The sequence below is a fragment of the Halichoerus grypus genome, chromosome 6 (assembly GCF_964656455.1).
Source record: "Halichoerus grypus chromosome 6, mHalGry1.hap1.1, whole genome shotgun sequence".
Taxonomy (NCBI): Eukaryota; Metazoa; Chordata; class Mammalia; order Carnivora; family Phocidae; genus Halichoerus; species Halichoerus grypus.
Window position 1 is genome coordinate 62015754 of NC_135717.1, and position 21142 is coordinate 62036895.

The window sequence follows — 21142 nt, forward strand, 5'->3', positions numbered from 1 at the left end:
CATGTAAAAAGAGAATAAGTCTCAGTCCACACTAGATCCAAAAACTACAGTGCCATGAAACAGAAAATGAATATATAACAAAAATACTTCCCTTCTCTTTTTTTAAACAAGATTGTCTGAGTTAAACCTCTTAAGACAAGGGAAAGAAAAAAGCAAGAAATGCAGAAATGAAACCTTAATACCCTTAAGGGCATTAAACCTTAACGGACCCTTTATCATTTTGTATCCATGAACCCTATACATGGTTTAAAACAGTTCTCTCATGTCATCTGAGAATCCCCGGAGTTCCAAGATCCATCCATTCAATAATGCTAAATGTTATTTGACATTTTCACTCTCATTCTCTTATTAAGTGTACCGTGAAGTTTTCTAAAAATAGGATACATGATAGTATCACAACTCGCATGATTAGTGGGTCAGAGCTCTAACGGCTAACAATGTATGATCGTGTATGCTTATATTTTAAATGCTTGTTTTAATTTCTAATATGGTAAATTTCAACACTTAAACATAATTCCTAATAATTTTTAAATAGTATAAAAGGACCCTAAGGCCAATAAGTTTCAGAATTACAGTTTTAAAAGATTGTGTCTACCGAATATTAGAACTAATTACTTCCCGCAATTTTAAAAATCAAAGACACCACACACACACACACACACACACACACGAGTCCACTAATCAGAACATCTGTTTGGCTTAAGATGATCAACATAATAACACTAAGAAGAAATAAACTTAAAACACAATTGACATGATAGCAAGAGAAGCTTTACTCTAGGGAAAGGTCAGAATTGAAATAAACATTGTGAACACTGGAAAAATCTGAGAGTCTAATAATTAACTTCTGGGAATCCCAAGGAAGTAATGGGATTCCAAACTGGGAACTTCAGGATTTCAAAACATAAAAGTAGAAACTAGAGCTAAAGCTTACATTTTTCAAATCTCTTTTTCTTATGCTTATAAATATCTTTTGTTCAAACATGGGTATCAACAATGGTATCTACCTTATTTATGTCAAATCCTTCAGTTAAATTTGCCACCAAAAAAAAAAAAAAAAGAATTCAGAGTAAGAACACTGTGAGCATTTCAAATATTTTAGTCTACTTCTTTCCACTGTGAAATCTGTATTGTAAAATTTACCTGAGTTGGATGTTTGTTTTTCCTTGACTTCTACTGTTTTATTAGGAACAGAATCTTTCACTTCAACGGTAGGCTGAATGGGTATTGAAACAATATGATTAAGACATGATGTACCTTTCATACAATCTGTAGTTAAAAATTCAAAATAAAAATATAAAAGTTTTACCTTCATGTAAGGATATCTTTTAGGAGAATCTAAAAAGCAAAACGGACATAATGTTAATTATATGTAAACATGAAAGGCAACTAAACATTCATGCAGTTAGTACTAAGCTGAATCCTCATGCTTGGCTCTGAAAATGATTACATTAGGTTTTGGTGTTCTGTTTCTGGAGATAGGAAGGTGGGTTAGAACAGCGACAAGAGAGAAATATGAACCCATTATAAATATTGAAAAAAATGCGAATATATGTATTCAGTGTCATACTTACTGATAATAACAATTGTAGCATTTAGGGAATGAACCCTATAATCTCTTTTGTTTCTAAAATTAGTTTGATTTGGTAGATCATGTTAGTCTTTAAAAGGTTTTTTTGAAACAGCTATTATATCAAAAAATTAGCCATCTTAAAAAAAAAAACAGCCAAAGCTTCCATATTCAAATTAATCTCATTTGAATAATGAATACCAATACAACATATATCTTTGATGTCTCATAGATCTGAGGAGGATGAATGAGTGGCTGTTTTACCCCAACTTTAGCACTCCATCTGCTTTCAGTATTCTTTACGGAGCAGCTATAATTTAATCTGTTTTAGTGCAAATACACTCAAGCCATCTAAAGTGAATTCTCTCGAGTTTCCCCATCAACTCCAAAATTTCCTAGCTAACACGCCTTTCTTTCATGTGGCGGGGAACGCAGAAGCCCAACCACCTGAGCCACCCAGGAGCCCCTGAAAACGGCTTTCTATTGCTGCATCTGCTCAATTGCATGGAGACCGGCTGGGGCCCAGAGGGATATGGAAGAGGAATAAACTGAGGGAGAGCTTTTTTTAAGGAAGTTTTCTGGGGAACGAGGCATTCAACATCCTGAATTTCATGCACTCTAGCCCCAGTAGTATAGGAAGAGTGCTTTTCCTCACCGGCGAGTCTAACTTCTGCAAATGTTAAGAAACGCTCAGCCAACTCTGGCCGTTTGAAGGGCAACCCAGCCCGGCTCACAAGCGATCGCTGAGATTTGAGAAACTTGGACCTCGCACATGCGCTTTGGGCACCGTTGGCCGCAGGCCCTTTGTGCGCACTCACAGCGACGCCGGTTTGTGAGGTGCGCAAGCGCATTTGTGTTTGGCGTCATTACTTTGTTACGTTATCCTGCGCTCAAAGATTACAAACCTCGGAATTTCGCTACTGTGATGTAGTGGCGAGGCGGGTTTGGCTTATCTCTAGCGCTAGTGTTGGGCTCTAGAGGCGGTGAAAAGCCGAGGGGAAGGTGAAGTGTTTGTGAAGCCTCCAGGCTTTGCGATGAAGAAGTTTTTTAGCTTCCGGAGTAAGAAGGACGGGTCGTCCTTTCGCGTTACCAGCTCGCTGAGGGACGGCCCGGGCATCCTGCGTGAGAAGAGAATTGGAACCAACAGCTTCGGGTGGGGGTACAACATCCAAGACAAAGATCTCAAAAAGATCCACAGAGTTGCCAGCATGGGCAATGTAAGAAAACTGCAGGAGATTCTATTTTTCGGGAAACACGGCGTGGACGAAAGAGACAAGATGAACAGGTAATAGGGACTTGGAGGCCGGCTGCCCGAGACGGCGGGGAGGAGGTGGGGCGGGCCGGGAGAAGCGCGCACCTTCCCGGCTCCGCCTGTGGAACGGAGCCCTCCTGTCACCGAGGGCGCTTTGCGGTCTTCCCTCCTGAGGCCCCGCAGCAGGGGTCTAGCGCCCAGGCCGGCTGTCTGAGCATGAAAACGAAAGCTTCAGCTGCCTTTGGACCCACTCATAATTCCCCGTGTAGACCACTTTACAGACAGGTGTTTTTTTTTTTTTTTTTTTTTTTTTAAGATTTTATTTATTTATTTGACAGAGACAGCTAGAGAGGGAACACACACAGAGGGAGTGGGAGAGGGAGAAGCAGGCTCCCTGCTGAGCAGGGAGCCCGATGGGGGCTCGATCCCAGGGCCCTGGGAACATAACCTGAGCTGAAGGCAAGCACTTAACTGACTGAGCCACCCAGGTGCCCCTCTTACTTTCTATTTAAAAAAAATTTCGGAGTGCGGGTGGGGATTGGTATCTTCTGACAACGTTTAACCTCTTCAGAAGTAAAGGGAATGTTTTTATCTGTACTTGTAGATTTTATTCATACGTTAAATATATACATGGTTTTTGTTGTGTGTAGCTTTATTTTTTTTTTTTTTTAAAGATTTTATTTTATTTATTTGACAGAGAGAGGCAGCTAGAGAGGGAACACAAGCAGGCGGAGTGGGAGAGGGAGAAGCAGGCTCCTGGCCGAGCAGGGAGCCCGATGCGGGGCTCGATCCCAGGACCCTGGGATCATGACCTGAGCCGAAGGCAGACGCTTAACGACTGAGCCACCCAGGCGCCCCTGTGTGTAGCTTTATTACATATAAATGATTATAGATTAATCATTTTATTTTAGTTACATCCTTATGAAAATAAATAATATAAATGATACTATAAAAGTGTAAAAAATTTTAGTTGTGTCCTTATGAAAAAGATCAAAAATAGGAAATATAAATGATTTTTGCAATTTCAGATGTATTGCTTTACTTTATAAAAGTTTTCTTTAAAAATACTGAACTCTGGGGTGCCTGGGTGGCATAATCGGTTGAGCATCAGAGTGTTGAAATCGGCGTGGGTCGTGATCTCGGGGTTGGGGGGTGGAGCCCCATGTCGGGCTCCATGCTTGGTGGGGAGACTGCTTGAGATTCTCTCCCTCTCCCTCTGCCCTTCCCCCTGCTTGTGCATACTCTCTCTTTTTCTCTAAAAGAAATAAATCTTTAAAAACTATTGAACTCTCCAACTGTATTTATCTACTCTTTCAATCCATTTATTTATCAAATAGAATCTGAACACGTTATGTAGGAGACATACTCTACCCAGAATCTTTTCATTCTTAAAGACTTCATGTTGCCCAGTATTAGTAAGATGAGAAATTCTATTTATTTAATTAATTAATTTATTTAAAAGATTTTATTTTTAAGTAATCTCTATACCCAACAGGGGGCTTGAATTTATATCATTGAGACTAAGGTTGCATGTTCTACTGATGAGGCAGCCAGGTACTACTAAGATGAGAAATTTTATTTTATTTTTTTAATTTTAAGAAAAGATTGATTGATTTGAGAGAGAGAGAGAGAGTGAATGGCAGTGGCTGGGGAGGGAGAAGGGAGGGTTAGAGGGGGAGAGAGGATCTCAAGCTGACTCCACGTTGAGCATGGAGCCCGAGATGGGGCTCGATCTCAGGATCTGGAGATGATGACCTGAGCCAAAACCAAGAGTCGGACACCCAACCAACTAGCCACCGAGGTGCCCCTAAGAGGAGCAGTTTTAAATTGAAGTATTAGGACTTAATCTCAGTTAAAGCTTTTCCTCCTTCCTTTCAAACGAAAACATTTCTGAAGATAGGAAATTGTAAAAGTTAACCTTTACCTGTCCTTTTGAAATTTATAATAGTATTAAATATTACTATTGATAATTGGTAGTACTTGATTTTCATGTGATTTATAAATCTAAATATTTAATAAAATGAGCTGTCCCTGTTTATTTAAATCCTGAGTTTCCTTTGGCTTAAAGTTTCTTGAAAATCAGAGTAAGAATTACTTAAAAAACGTTCTCCGTTATTTTAATCCTCTTTTCCCATAATGCTTTCAGGAACTAAAATTTATTGAAATGCCAGGCATATGACTAGAACTGCAATAGACCTGTTGTGTATGTCATTATTTCATGTAATGTAAGGCACCATAGATTGTCTGATGCCCCAGTATTTTCTGTACCAATAAGAACTTTTAAAACAATTCTGCCAATTATAGTTGTAAGACATTTTGAATTATAAATTGCATTCCAATGTCAGAGATATTAAAAGGTGACAAAATGAGCATCTTAGAATCACTGAAATGTAGTATTCTTTTTTTTTTTTTAAAGATTTTATTTATTTATTTGAGAGAGAGAGAATGAGAGAGAGCACATGAGAGGGGGGAGGGTCAGAGGGAGAAGCAGACTCCCCGCCCAGCAGGGAGCCCGATGCGGGACTCGATCCAGGGACTCCAGGATCATGACCTGAGCCGAAGGCAGTCGCTTAACCAACTGAGCCACCCAGGCTCCCTGAAATGTAGTATTCTTGCCAATCCTTAAAACATATCTACAAAGTAGGCATAATTGTATCACTTTACCTAATTGGATGTTGTCTTTGTAAAATAGTAGTAATAGTAATAGTTATAATAATATTATATAACAAACTTTGCTTAGATCCTCATTTAAGCATCACGCCGAGGTCTTGTGAGATAACTAGTCTTTATTTATTATTATTATTTTTTAGTAATCTCTATACCCAACATGGGGCTCCAATTCATGACCCTCAAGATCAAGAGTCACATGATCTTCAAACTGAGCTGGGCAGGGGCCCCGAGATAACTATTTTTATCCCCATTTTGTTGATGAGGAAATTGGGGATAAGGCTAAGTAGGTGATAACTGTTAAGTGACAGAGTTAAAGTAGGATTCAAACCCAAGTTAAGCTGAATCCTGAGGTCATGCTCTACCTACTCAGATAGGCTGCTCTTTATTAGTGTGGTGAAGAATCACTAATAAATATTGTACTTTCTTCAAAAGAAAACTAAATCTTTGTTTTGGAGTCATAGGAATAAGATGCTATTTAACGTTTACAATTACATGAATTAACTGTGTGTTTTGACATAGTGCACTATAATTTCCTAAAAAGTTCTTTCACTTTCGTAGGACTGCTCTCCATTTGGCCTGTGCCAATGGCCATCCAGATGTCGTTGCTGTCCTAGTGGAGAGGAAATGCCAGCTTGACCTCTTTGATAAAGATTATAGGACTGCTCTGATGAAGGTATGTGGAAGCAGCTGGGTCTGCCTGAGATGGATTTAATTACTTAGAATGAAAACTTATTGCATTTGAACATAACTAATTGGTGAAACCTGTGGCATGTTTACTTCAAATTCCCAGAATTGACACTCTGTTTCTTGGTATAATACTGACAGGCTGTACAATGTCAGAATGAGAGATGCGTGACTATTCTTCTAGAACACGGTGCTGATCCAAATCTTACGGACATTGCTGGCAATACTGCTCTCCACTATGCCGCCGTTGGTTCGAATACATCAATAGCAGAGAAGCTGCTTTTACACCATGCAAATCTTGAAGTGAGAAACAAGGTACAGATCAACTGTATTTATAAACTATTTGAAATAATATATATATGTATATATAAATATTTTTAGCCACAAAACATTTTATTTACGTATTTATTTATATGTGTAATAAATACATATACTGAATTCTATACATCAGGTCCTGTCATCCTGGACACAACTCCAAAGCCAGGGCAGGGAGGGCTAGAGAAAGGTGATGCCCATGGAGAGGGCAAAGTTCTGTCTCCCAGCCCCACTTCCACCCCAGAAAGAAAATCTTCCCATTAGTGCTTGGGAGTGGATGGTGGGCTCAGAGCCCACAAAGGATTGAAGGCCTAGAGGGGAGTGGAGGTGATGGAGGCTGGGTGCTGTACAGTGGCTTAGGAAATGGGTGCTGCTGCGAATGGGTGGGAGACCCTGACCCAGTGGGGTAACTTGGGTGAATGCAAGTGGGAGGAGAAAGCAGCAGGTTGTAGGCCCTGGGCACTCGAGACCCCAAGGTTCTGAAAATGAGAGCAAGGGGATCAGGTCATGACATCCTACAGGGGCATTTACTTGTGCTTGTAGCCACTCTTCCCGCCACGTACCACATTGGGGTCTCCCATTTCAGAGAGTAGTTCCTGCTCAGCCTTGTGTAGTTCCTCAGTGGGGTGGTAGCTGTACGTGGGGAGTAGTTGATGACCATGCTCCCCAGTCCACCTTCTGTTTCTGTGACATGCATTATTTCTACCACTGCCCTTACAGAAACACTGTTGGTTGACATAGGTAGGGTCAGTTTTTCATATTTGGAAGCTCCTGCATTCCCTGAATGAAAAGATTTTGAAATAACTTAATTGTCTAAGATTTCACTTTAATGATACTTTTTTTTTTTTTAAGATTTTATTTACTTGAGAGAGACAGAGAACAAACATGAGTATGGAGGAAGGGCAGAGGGAGAGGGAGAAGCAGGGGAGCCTGATGCAGGGCTGGATCCCAGGACCCCGGGGGTCATGACCTGAGCCAAAGACAGTCGCTTAACTGACTGAGCCACCCAGTTGCCCCAAAGCCACTCTTTTAATTCCGAGTCCATCTCCTCAGTGACCCATTTGGATCAAGAGTGCCTTATGTTGACATCTGGGATCCTGATACCATTGATAGAAGAGAATCAAGCATGTTTGTGTAACCTGGAGAAAACCTTCTTTTTTTTTTTTTTTTTAAAGATTTTATTTATTTATTTGACGGAGAGACAGCGAGAGAGGGAACACAAGCAGGGGGAGCGGGAGAGGGAGAAGCAGGCTTCCCGCTGAGCAGGATGTAGGGCTCGATCCCAGGACCCTGGGATCATGGCCTGAGCCGAAGGCAGACGCTTAACGACTGAGCCACCCAGGCACCCCGAAAACTTTCATCTTTATTGGAAAACTCTCAAAACTATATCCCTGAATCTCTAATTTCTCAACTGTTAATGCCACAAAAAAGTATTGTCAAATGGGGATAAGCAAATTTAAACGGATTTCTTTTGTGCTAGTTATATAGTGCAGTTTTGTAATATTTCTCAAACATAGATGCTCATTGAATCTTTCTATTGGGGCACAGTACTTACCTTCCAGCAAAGTATATGTTCTTTGGAATGTAATTTAAAAAACACTACTCCAGAGATAATCATTTAGGTTGTTAACTCAATAAAAATACTTAGAGCATTTACTGCTATGTTTTAGATTTTGGAGATATAGAGAAAAAAAATAATCCCTTTCCTCAAGAAGCTCTTGGTTTAGAGGGGGTGCAATAAAATAACTAGAGTATACCATAATAAATACTGTGATAGAAGCCAAGATTCTTGGAACCAGTCAATGAAGTGAGTTTTGGAGAATGACTGCAGTTAATCTGTTGAAGAGGTGGAAGAGGGCTATTTAATTTAGTTTTATTTATTTTATTTTTTAAAAAAGATTTTATTTATTTATTTGAGAGAGAGAGAGAGTGGGCGAGAGAGCAGGAGCATAGGGGCGGGGCAGAGGGAGAGGCCAACTCCCCTCTGAGCAGGGAACCTAACTTGGGGCTGGATCTCAGGACCTTGGGATCACGACCTGAGCTGACCTGAGCCCAAGGCAGATGCTTAACCGACTGAGCCACCCAGGGCCCTTGAGGAGGGCTATTTTAAAGAGAAGGAGCAGCTGGTGAAAGCACAGAAGGGTGAGAGTACTTTCTATATTATATATTTGAGTTTAGAGGATCCTTTATAAGTTTTAAAATTCAGTGTGGAAATATGTAATTTTGTAAATTGTAAATTGTTTTTGCACTTTTACAGGATGAACTCACACCATTTTTACTTGCTGTAAGTGAGAACAAACAGCAAATGGTGGAATTTTTAATAGAAAAAGAAGCAAATGTACATGCAGTTGATAATTTGCAAAGGTACAGTAGTTTTGGGTTTTTTTTTAAACCTTATATTGTTCTAGAGTGGCACAGTTAACTCAAGTCAAAGATTAACTTAATAAGAAGAGGATTCATTTATAATTATATAGTGAAAAATGTCAACATGTCATCAGTTAGGCAGAAAGCAATTATTCTGACGGGGCAACATGAAGAACAGTATATGGTAGAATTTATATTCCTTCATATTATTGACTGATGTCATTTGCAGTCTTTTTTTTTTTTTTTTTGCCATATGATTTTAGCTAAAGGGGTTTCATATTAGTTTTATTAGTTTTATAACGTGTGGACTCCTAACTTTTATTTTACTTTATGATGCAATATTGGACTTCTTAACCCTTTTATAGTATTTTTGAAACTTCTAGTTCATATATATTTTCCTTGAAAGATGAATATTAAACATAAATAGGAGTTGCTGTGTCTTTTGGATGACTCTTTAAATTGCTTTTTGTTTTTGAAGAATACTGATGTTGGATGATCCCTAAGTGATTAATAATTACTATTACCAGATAATATGGGCTCATCATCCTTTTTCATGTTCAGTATATTTTTTTTGTTTTCATTGGTCAGGATAGAAGGATGAAAGATAACTTTAATTGAATAGACTTTTCCTTTAATGAGGACAAATCATAGGTGGGTGATAAAGAGAAAAGAGATGGGCTTTAGATTGACACAAGACTAGGTTTAATTCCTAGCTTTCCTACTTGCTGGGTGTGTGACTTTGGAAACATTACTTAATCATAACCAGATACATTTCCTGATATGAAAAGGAGGATAATAATATATCCTTCAAGGGTGGTTGTGTGTAATATTTTATATATATATAGCATTTAATTTAGTGCCTACCATGTGCTTATCTTAGCATCATTAACTGCAACTATGACTGTTTTATTACCATTAGTATGAATACTGTTATTTTCAGCCTGCAAATAAGCTTTTTTATTTTTTTATTTTTAAAGATTTAATTTATTTGAGAGAGAGAGAGAGCGCATGAGCAGGGGGAGGGGCTAGAGCATGGAGCCAGATGTGGAGCTCGATCCCAGGACCCCGAGATCATGACTGAGCTGAAGGCAGACACTTAACCGACTGAGACACCCAGGCGCCCCTGCAAATAGCTTTTTATACGGACCTGTCCTCTAGATGGCTTGGAAGTACACTGTATCAGATTAAGGAAGAAATGGGAAATTCTTTTTTAAAATCTTTAGCTATTCAGATAAGTGACCTCAGCATAGTTTCTTGTCCATCAAAGGACTTTTTTTTTTTTTTTTTTTTAAGATTTTATTTATTTATTTGACAGAGAGAGAGACAGCTAGAGAAGGAACACAAGCAGGGGGAGTGGGAGAGGGAGAAGCAGGCTTCCCGCCAGGCAGGGAGCCCGATGCGGGGCTCCATCCCAGGACCCTGGGATCATGACCTGAGGGGAAGGCAGACGCTTAACGACTGAGCCACCCAGGCGCCTCCATCAAAGGACTTTAAATTAGCAACTTCTGTCATACCCAAGTAGGAGAAGAGGCTTCTTTTTTGTCCTTTCATTTTAGCCATGGAGGTATTTACAAAGATGAGCACTTGAACATGTTAATGGTCAATTCTGTACTGACAGGCAAGATATTAACCTGATAAAGTATATCAAATTAGCTGTTTAAATAACTCTTAAGTTCCTAAGGGTGAAGTTCTCTCTTTGTTATTTTAGAACAGCCCTCATGCTTGCTGTACATTATGATTCTGCAGATCTAGTCAGGGTTCTTCTTCAGCAAGGTATTAATATCTTTTCTGAAGATGTGTGTGGATGGACTGCAGAACAATATTCTATTTTTAATGATCTTAAAGTGTGTTTACATTAAAATGTTAGTTATTACTAAACTGAGGTATATAATAATTTAACTGTTAGGTTTTTTTTTTTTAAGATTTATTTATTTATTTGAGAGAGAGAGAGACACAGCGAGAGAGGGAACATAAGCAGGGGGACTGGGAGAGGCAGAAGCAGGCTTCCCGCTGAGCAGAGAGCTTGATGTGGGGCTCGATCCCAGGACCCTGGGATCATGACCTGAGCCGAAGGCAGACGCTTAATGACTGAGCCACCCAAGCACCCCTGTTAGTTCTTATGTAACAGATGAGAGTTCATTGTTTGATTCAGGCATTTTTGGGATGGCAGTGAGTTAGCCCACATGATATGCCAGAAATCAAGAAAAAGGCTAGACTAGTAAGAAGTAGTAATGGGTGCAGGATTTTTTATCTCAGGACTATTGAGACCTTTATCCTTAGGGATCCTAACTGTATCTCTTTCATTCCAAGTATAACTGTTATGCATGGGGTACAAATAATGTTACATCTGTGTTTTTTCTTTTCCTTTCTTTCCTTTTTTTTTTTTTTTTGTAGATTTTATTTATTTGAGAGAGAGACAGAGAGAGAGCACGGGTGGGGAGGGACAGAGGGAGAAGCAGATTCTCTGCTGAGCAGGGAGCCTGACGTGGGGCTCCATCCCAGGACCCCAAGATCGTGACCTGAGCCGAAGGCAGATGCTTAACTGACTGAGCCACCCAGGCACCCCAACATCTTTGTTTTTTCTAACTAGTTACTTGGGTCTTGAGATGTTCGGTTTAGTAGAAAACCCTATACTTTCCCTTGAGGGCTATCTCCTATACTTTCCCCCTTGAATTTTCCAAGAACCTGAGGAGTTCCCTAAGACCAAAGAGACCATCTTTTTTCACAAGTCATTTGGAAGGAAAAGACATTCTTATCATTCCCTTGTTTCCTCTGATTCTACTACTACAGCATTGCCATTGAAACTGGTTCTGCGGGGCGCCTGGGTGGCTCAGTTGGTTAAGCGACTGCCTTCGGCTCAGGTCATGATCCTGGAGTCCCAGGATTGAGTCCCGCATCAGGCTCCCTGCTCAGCGGGGAGCCTGCTTCTCCCTCTGACCCTCCCCACTCTCACACTCTCTCTCTCAAATAAATAAATAAATAAATAAATCTTAAAAAAAAAAGTAAGAAAGAAACTGCTTCTGCAGTCTGGTCATGATTGACCTTTGCTCCTAGGATGCCCTTGCTGATCCACATTCCTCAGTCTTCATGGTGATCCACAGTTAGACTTCAAAGTTACAACTTTTTTTTTAGTTTACTACATATGCTTATATGCTCAGCTATTCCAAAGCACCAGCACCCTGTTCTGTCAGCTGGGCCTCCTGGCTTTAGCCACTCACACCCTTCCCTTCACACTCAAAAGCTTTACGTGAAGCCCATATGTTAGCCCAGACCTTCAGGATGAATTATCCTTGTCTTTTCTGCTAGCAGATGGTAGTTGGGACCATTCTAAGCTGTTGAAGAGGTTTAAATAATGCTGTAGGAAGAGACTGGACTTCTCTTTCTCCTTTGTTACTAGACCTATATCCCAAGCCTGCTTTAAATCCTGTCGAGTGCCTTTTCTTATTAGGTGATGAAAGGTCTCATATTGCCCTTCCCAGAGTAGTGGGCATCACCTTTCCCGAAAGGCCATGTTTTGGGTTTAATATTTCATTAAATCCTCTTAACAACCTTGTAAAATAAGGCAGTAAGATGCCTGTTTTATAGAGGAAGTCTTTGAGCCCAAGAGAAATGGCTTGTCCAAGAGGAAATACCTGTGAGACTTAGGACTTCTGAGTTCTAGACACTTTCCATTATGGCAAGCTAACTCTAATTTACTATTTACTAAATTACTAATTCATGACTGGTTCACCTTACTTTTTTCTCCTTTAATTACATACTTAATAAAAAGTGTATAGAACTTACAAATTTGAAGTATATGGGGTACTTCAAGTTTTGATATTAGTTCTGATATTATTTGAAATACTCCTAAGAATTTGATATTTGGTAAATGTTTTTCATATCAGTATTAAAATAGTAACATTGCTTATCACCCTTTTTTATATGTAGCAGTCGCCAATTAATTGCCGAACATGGAGAAGAAATACTTAACAATTATTTGCAAAGTAAGAATGCAGGTAAGACTTTTCAGAGTGAATTACTTTTGGTGGTCCTAACATAGATGAAGTCAGAGTAAGGAAGTTTTGATAATGAAAGAGCAATGGAAAAAAAAAAAAACCTAATGTGTAAATTACATATGTATTTTTTTCTTACTTTTCTTTTCTTTCTTTTTTTTTTTTTTTTTTTTAAGATTGTGTCTATTTATTTGACAGAGAGAGATAGTGAGAGAGCACAAGCAGGGGGAGTGGCAGGCAGAGGGAGAGGGAGAAGCAGGTTTCCCGCTGAGCAGGGAGCCCGATGTGGGGCTTGATCCCAGGGCCTGGGGATCATGAACTGAGCTGAAGGCAGACGCTTAACCAACTGAGCCACCCAGACACCCCTATTTTTTTTTCTTTCTTAATTTCTTTCTCAATAGTCTAGTATTCAGGATTATTTAAGAAGTTAATTGTAGGCATTGCTGTCATGAACAATGGGAACAAATCAGAGGGAGACAAACCGTGAGAGACTGGACTCCGGGAAACAAACTGAGGGTTACAGAAGGAAGGGGGTGGGGGGATGGGGTAACCAGGTGATGAGCATTAAGGAGGACACGTGTTATGATGAGCAGTAGGTGTTACATGCGACTAATGAATTGTTGAACACTACATCCAAAACGTACGATGGACTATATGCTGGCTAACGAACATAATAAAAAAAAATTAAATAAAGTACCTCAGTATGAACAACAACAACAAAAGAAGTTAATTGTAGGTAATTTAAAATATGAGGCGGTATTGTCTGAAAAGAAATTCATTATTTTAGTCATGACCCCTAAAATCCCATATGATATCTTTGTGTAAATAAGAAAAAGAGATTTTTAAGTTAGTATGTTTTATGTTTTCTCTATAAGCGTATTATAATAAATTGAACCTGTTATGAAAATGGATCTTTTAATTTTTACAAGTGGATTACATTTAGTAAATATTATTATATAGTGATTTGTCTCCTTAAAAAAGGAACTATCCTTAAAACTGGGGACTTTACAATACCTTCCTGGTATCGTAAACAAATGGCAAACAATAAGAACTGCAAAACTTAGCTAGTATGCAGCAATACCAATGAGACTTTTTTTTTAAGATAACTGTCTATTGGTTTTGCAATTTACCTATTTTCATTTGTTCACTTAACAAATAACTATCAAGTGTCTTTTAGTTCCTAACTGTTATTCTGATGTTGTAGAACGCAAACATTCAAAAAACACAATCCCTGCCCTCCAGGAATTTGTTACTATCATTGTCATTTTTATTATTTACTCTGCTTTATTCAGTGCTTACTATGTGCCAAGTCCCCCAGTGCTTATGATTACCATTGTTATTTTTTTATTGGCATTTAATATGTTCCAGATACTATGTCCATACTGAGGAATTAGAGTTTTAGGAGAGTGGGTAGAATTTAGGGTAAGTATGCAGACTGAATAGGAAGTTTGCCAGGTAAAGTGGCAGAAGGACGATGTTTGGCAGGAGAAACATCCATCAAGATTACATGTTTTGCAGACGGAACAGCAGTGCAAAGGCTAAGATGTACGAGTGAACTTTGGAGGATTTATGAGCAGTTCAGTTTTGCCAGTACAAAAAGTGTGCTATGGGAATGGTTGGAATGAGGTGAATACTTAGCTAAGGCAAGCTTATGAAAGTTTTTCAGTCCTATGGAAAGGAGTAGATCTTACCCTGTAGACCTTGGGAACTTTATCAGGTACAATGCTTTTAGCTGCAAATAATAGGTGACTTATAACAGTGACTAAAACAGGGGCACCTGGGTGGCTTAGTCAGTTAAGTGTTGACTCTTGGTTTTACACAGTCTCGGGTCATGAGATCAAGCCCCACATCACGTTGGCCTCCGTGCCCAGCACGGAGTCGGCTTGAAGATTCTCTTCCTCTGCCCTTCCGCCCATTCGTGCACTCTCTTGCACGCTTCTTCTCTTTCTCTCTCTCTCAAATAAATAAATCTAAAAAACAAAACAAAACAAAACAGTGACTAAAACAATAGGAACTAGAATTGTTTTGATGGTTCAGTGATGTCATCAGGATCCCAGTTGTCTCTTTTTCAGCTTTGAGGTTGGCAGTATTTCATGTCTCCCTTCCTGGTTGGCTAATTAGCAACAGCTCCAGGCCTAGTCTCACATGACAATATCCAATGACTGGAAGGACTGTTTTTCTTTATATGTTTCTTTCATTAATTAACTAATTAATTTATTTAAGATTTTATCCATTTATTTGACAGAGAGAGAGACAGCGAGAGAGGGAACACAAGCAGGGGGAGTGGGAGAGGGAGAAGCAGGCTTCCTGCGGAGCAGGGAGCCCGATGCGGGGCTCAATCCCAGGACCCTGGGATCATGACTTGAGCTGAAGGCAGACGCTTAACGACTGAGCCACCGAGGTCCCCCCTATATGTTTCTTTTAAATAAGAAGGAAACTCAGAGGCTTGCAGTGAATTTCCTCTAACATTTTATAGGCTAGGTTATATCGCATGCTTGTTCCTAAATCAGTCACTGGTAAATCAGGTACTGTGATTAGCTTAGAATAATCATTTCTCCTTTTGAAGCTGGGGTGAGGCCACCTTCTTTGTGTATGGGGACAATAAATATCCAACTAAAGTTGTAGTTCTCCAGCAAGAATGAAAAATTACGGAATGGCTACTGGGGAGGGAGCCAGCAGTATTTGATGCAGGGATTCATTGGGGAATTTGAAGCAGAAGGGTAATAAGATTAGATTTGAATTAGGGCCCTCTGGTTATGACATAAAATAGGGATCACCAAGCTTTTTCTTTCAAGGGCCAGATCGTGACTATTTTAGACCATGTGGTTTCTCAACTACAATTACCATTGTAGTATGAAAGCAGCCATAGCAATATATAGGTGAATAGATGTGACTGTGCTCCAATAAAACTTTATTTACAGAACCAGATGGCAGGTCAGACTTGGCCTGTGGCCGTAGTTTGCTGGCCCCTCATGTGGAGGATGTATTGAAGGAAACCATGTAAAGAGACTGGAAGACAAAGGAAGCTTATATTTCCTTAGCCTAGTATCAGTCCATTATGAAATTTTCACCCTTCTATACTGAAAAAGTCAGGAGGCTCAGTTTATTCAATTTAAAATGTTGTTCTTTTTCTAGGCCTTATGTCTTTCTCATTTTTTAAAATTTAAACAGTTTTTTTTAAAGATTTTATTTATTTGAGAGAGAGAGATAGGGAGCACAAGTGGGGCAGAGGGGCAGGGGCAGAGGGAGAGGGAGTAGCAGACTCCCCGCTGAACAGGGAGCCCGATGCGGGGCTTGATCCCAGGGCCCTGAGACCATGACCTGAGCTGAAGGCAGATGCTTAACTGACTGAGCCACCCACGCGCCCCCTTTCTCATTCATTTTGCTTAAAAATTTTTTATTCATTGAAGAAATAACAATAATAGTTGGTGGCTTTTTTTTCCCCTGTGGAAGTCATCAGTTAAGAGCTCATGTTTGAGTAGAGCAGTGGCAGGGTAACTATAAAGCAGAGACAGAAAAGAAGTATAGTTAATATGATTTCATGATTATTAAATGTAAAAAGTTAGGGGAGAGAGGAAATCTAAGAAGATTCATATGTTTCCAGGTTGTACACTAGCATTTAAATTGGACATGAAGAATGAGTAGGACTTTATCGGATGAAGAGAGGAGAGCGGTGGGAATAGGGAAGACCAGGTTTTTTTCTGTATATGTTGAATTTGATGGAATGTCCATGTAGTATATTTTCAGTAATTGGATAATCGAATACTAGGAGTTTCTAGCTGGAGATAGAGCTTCAGGGTTGGAGGTGCAGATTTGAAATAATCTGATTAGAATTATTAAGCAAAGTGATAGCTTGGACAAAGATTGAGCTTGTCCATGGTGGAGAGACATATAGAATGAGAAGGAGGCCAGTGAACAAACCCTGGGAATACCAATATATAAGGATGGATGGAGGAGTAGGAGTTAGTAGAGAAGACTGAGGAGTGACTGGGGAAACGTAAGAGAGGAATTAGGGGAAGTGATGTTGAAAAAATTAAAAAAAAATTTCAAGGAGGCGTATTACTGAAAAGAAAGAAATTACTGAAAAGAAAGTTGGAATTCACTTTTAAAAGCTCTTTGGTGGTAACCTTTTCAAAAGAATTTTTGAGTTGTACGATCTATTATTTACATGATTGGTACTTTCTACGTCCAAATATGGAAAAATAACACATCAAGTAAGGTCCTATGTAACTTTTTTGTAACTGCAGTATCTACCCAGACAGGGTCAAGGGAAAATGGTCTAGCCTGGTGAGTAGACTTGCCAACATTTTTCCATAATTGTCAAAACCTAGGAGTCAAGTGGAGGAAAAGTGTTGTCTTTCTTACCTGTTTCTGGTGGAGATACTTGAGTTTTTCCTCAAGTCCTTGATACACTCTTCTGGACGAATACGAAAACAAAAACAGCAACAGGCAGGAAGCCACTGTCAGGCCCTATCTCTGATATGGAATCATGATGCAGCTGTATTTTGAGAGTTTTAAATATTGATCAGAAATAGTTTACAGACCTGCAGTTTGGAGGCTTTTGACCTCTTTTAAATATTTTATGGCAGAAAACTAGTATAATACCGAGGAGAAAATATAAGGTGATATGCTGAATATACTAGTCTCACTAGTTCAGGAATTCTATGTCAGTAAAAACAGTCAATACCTGACTATTTTGGTTAGTGCTGTCTCTCTTGATCCCCTTTTCATTCGCCTTCTTCTAATATCTCCACTTTTACTGCTCCTTTCTGAATTTCATCTCTAAAGAAAGCACTAAGGAAAATTGTCTTGGAATCCAACACTATTAGAACACATTTCTACCATATGTATGTTTGACATATATGTGTATTTCCTTCTAAGATAATGGGCTACCTAATCTAAAGTGTATCTCATATTTTATTAGTTTCTTGTGCTAAATTTCTTTGCATCGGTATCGTAGTGACAAAGTTAGTGATGATGGTCTGCCAAGACTGAAAGCATTTTCTGGATTGTCAGAAATTTTTATCTGATACACTTTTAATGTGACATGCTTTTATATTTTTTTCCAGAAATTGGTAAACTGTGACTTAACAAGAATATGTGGCCAAGTAGATTACCAAGTTTTTAACCATCTATGTATATAAGATAACTCACTTTGTTTTCCCCCAAATGAGCCCTATTGATCTTTAATGATCAAATCCTCTATTTTCAGGGTGGAACGGATAACTCATCTTATATTTTGGATGGAGTATTTTTGGCTTTTCTTTTTTTTTTTTTTAGGGATTTTATTTATCTACTTGACACACAGAGAAATAGCAAGAGCAGGAACACAAGCAGGGGAAGTGGGAGAGGGAGAAGCAGGCTTCCCGCAGAGCAGGGAGCCCGATGTGGGACTCGATCTCAGGATCCTGGGATCATGACCTGAGCTGAGGGCAGACGCTTAATGACTGAGCCACCCAGGCATCCTATTTTTGGCTTTTTGACTAGTTTGTCGACAACTGCCTTTAATAGGTGAACTATGCTTTTAATTCTATAAGAAATTAAGGAAAAGACTGGAAACAAAACTCTATAATCAATAGTGTGTTGTTAAACTGTGTATGATAGTTATATATTTTTCTATAATTATCCCAGTTACCTTATTGATTCATAACTACCATAAAAATGGTATTAAGCCCTATTTATTTATGTATTTATTTTCTTTTAAGATTTTTTTTTTTATTTATCTGACAGAGAGAGACACAGCGAGAGAGGGAACACAACTAGGGGGAATGGGAGAGGGAGAAGCAAGCTTCCCGCTGAGCAGGGAGCCAGATGTGGGGCTCAATCCCAGGACTCTGGGACCATGACCTGAGCTGAAGTCAAACACTTAACCACTGAGCCACCCATGCACCCCGAATTAAGCCCTATTTAGTTGGAGAAAATTGATGTGATCTTTTCATTTTTTTTATAGGAACTTTTATACTGTAGAACATATTGGTAATGATCAGGATTCTCTTTTTTTTTCTGATTAAAATAAGATTGTTGCTTGTTTGACATTATTTTCTAATCATTATGTCATCTATTCTTTTTATGCCTTTATTCAGATGGGTATAGAAAAACAGGAATCTCCAAGGCAGATACTAAGAAAACCAGATTCAAGGAAAGGTGTTCTGTGAAATAACCTTCTGACTGTAATCATGTATAAAACATCAACCCAAATCATAAAAATTTCATATAATGCAGTTAGTTGTATTAGAGGCTCCCAGAACGACACCCAGATTTGGTTATTCACTAGAAGAACTCACAGGTCTTAGCATATTTGTACTCATGCCTTTGGTTTATTACCGTGAAAGGATACAAAGCAAAATCAGCACAGAGGAAAGGTGCATGGAGTGAAGTCTAGAGGAAACCAAGTGCAGGCTTCTAAGAATCCTCTGCCTATGGCTGTCCTTAATTCCTCCAGCATCAAATTATGACAACACATATGAAATGTTGTCTGCCAATACAAGAATCTTATAGAGACTCAGTGCCTGAAGTTTTCTGGAAATGGTAATCATGTAGGCATCTTCTCCCTAGCGTATACCAAAATTCCAGGTTCCCTGAAGGAAATCAAGTATACAGGATAAGACACCTGGTTTGTACCAACACTTAGGCACAGCCACTCTTACCAGCTATGGAATGGTGGGAACCCTCCCCAAATCCAAGTTCACGGATACCAACCAAGGGCCAGCCATTCAAGTGGGATCTAATGGTGGCAGTCTTTGGCCTGCTCTATGGAATCTTTTTTGCACAGGAATTATAGCCCTGACTTAATTTTTGTTGTTGTTTAAGATTTATTTTAACAGCAAGTAATATGATGGTATCACATGGTACTGGTTTCAGTACATGATCTGTATTAAATTGAAGTGCTGGTTACTTTTTTGACTTTTGGTGAATATTTAACAGGTATTTGTACATAAATTACTGGGGCAGTATCAGGTAATTATAATCTGTTTTTTTTATCTTATTAAACTTTCATTATGATTCTTAGATTAAACAATGATGTCTGATTTAAAATTAAAATAAAAATTCTTAATTATATAGATAATCCAGTTTTGTTTCATATGATAGTGAATCCCTGTTTATAAGATTCGATTATATAATTGTCCATTATTTTCTTGCCTAAGTATGCAATTAAAATTATTTGCTTTATGTATTTTCATATACTTCAATTTGGTGGATAATACCTGTATTCTGTTACTTCGGTCTTTATCTTAATTTTCACGGTGGCTGTATCTTACTTTAATACATGGTGATTGCAGGCTTAATGGATACCTTTTTTTTCCTTCACGATAAATAGACCTTACTTTTTAGAACATTTTCAAGTTAACAGCAAATATAGCAGAAAGTACAGAGAGTTTCCATTTACCCCATGTTCCCATACACGCATAGCCTCCCCTGTTGTCAACATCCTGTGCCACAGTGATACATTGTTTTATTTACATTAACTCATCTTTATCATCCAAAGTCCATAATTTACATTCCGGTGCAGTCTTGGTGTTGTACATTCTATTGGTTTTAACAAATGTATAATGACATGGAATAGTTTCACTGCCTTAAAAGTCCTCTGTGCTGTGCCTATTCATCCCTCCCTTTGCCTCAACCCTTAACTCCTAACTTGAAAAGTTTGCCTTTTTCCAGAATGTCATATAGTTTCAGTCATACAGTGGATATCCTCTTGAATGTTTATTTTTTTATTTATTTTTATTTTATTTTATTTTATTTTTTTAAAGATTTTATTTATTTAAGTGAGAGAGAGAGAGAGAAAACTCGAGGAGGGGGAGGGGCAGAGGGAGAGGGAGATGCAGACACCCCCGCTGAGCAGGGAGCCCGATGCGGGGCTCGATCTCAGGACCCTGAGATCATGACCAGAGCTGAAGGCAGATGCTTAACCGCTTAACCGACTGAGCCACCTAGGCGCCCCTCTTCTTGAATGTTTAAAAAATTAAAATTCCAAGGTAATTGAATGTAGTGATTCAAGATATTCTTTGTCCTTTTTTTTTGTTTTGTGTTCATCAGTGTAGGATCTGATGACATATGCCTTACAGACTGAAAAAGTGTGATTTCTATAGACATTTGTCACATAATGGGGAGGGTTGAGAACAATGACATCATGTACTACTACCTAGCACTAACCATTGGTACCATCCTGGTCTAAGAGGTGGGTCTAGATAGACTCTCTAGCAATGAAAGTAGATAGTCTCAAGAGGTTATACTTTATAAAACCAGAATCACTAAAATCACTAAAATCTTTCATACTTACCCCAATTGGAAATA

The 21142-nt window shown here is 38.9% G+C and overlaps 1 protein-coding gene across 2 annotated transcripts in view; it reads left to right on the top strand.

The window, feature by feature from the left end:
• Positions 1-2421: 2421 nt before the first annotated feature.
• LOC118551008 (ankyrin repeat domain-containing protein 26-like) overlaps positions 2422-21142 on the top strand; it is a 131696-nt gene continuing 112975 nt past the window's right edge. The window contains exons 1-6 of one of the 2 annotated variants that reach the window (XM_078075238.1): positions 2422-2855; positions 6051-6165; positions 6318-6491; positions 8749-8855; positions 10564-10701; positions 12783-12850. In XM_078075238.1, the coding sequence (XP_077931364.1) occupies positions 2605-2855; positions 6051-6165; positions 6318-6491; positions 8749-8855; positions 10564-10701; positions 12783-12850 (853 nt within the window). In that variant the 5' untranslated portion in view covers positions 2422-2604. The remainder of the gene's footprint in view (positions 2856-6050; positions 6166-6317; positions 6492-8748; positions 8856-10563; positions 10702-12782; positions 12851-21142) is intronic. The other variant, XM_078075240.1, reaches the window with a different exon arrangement.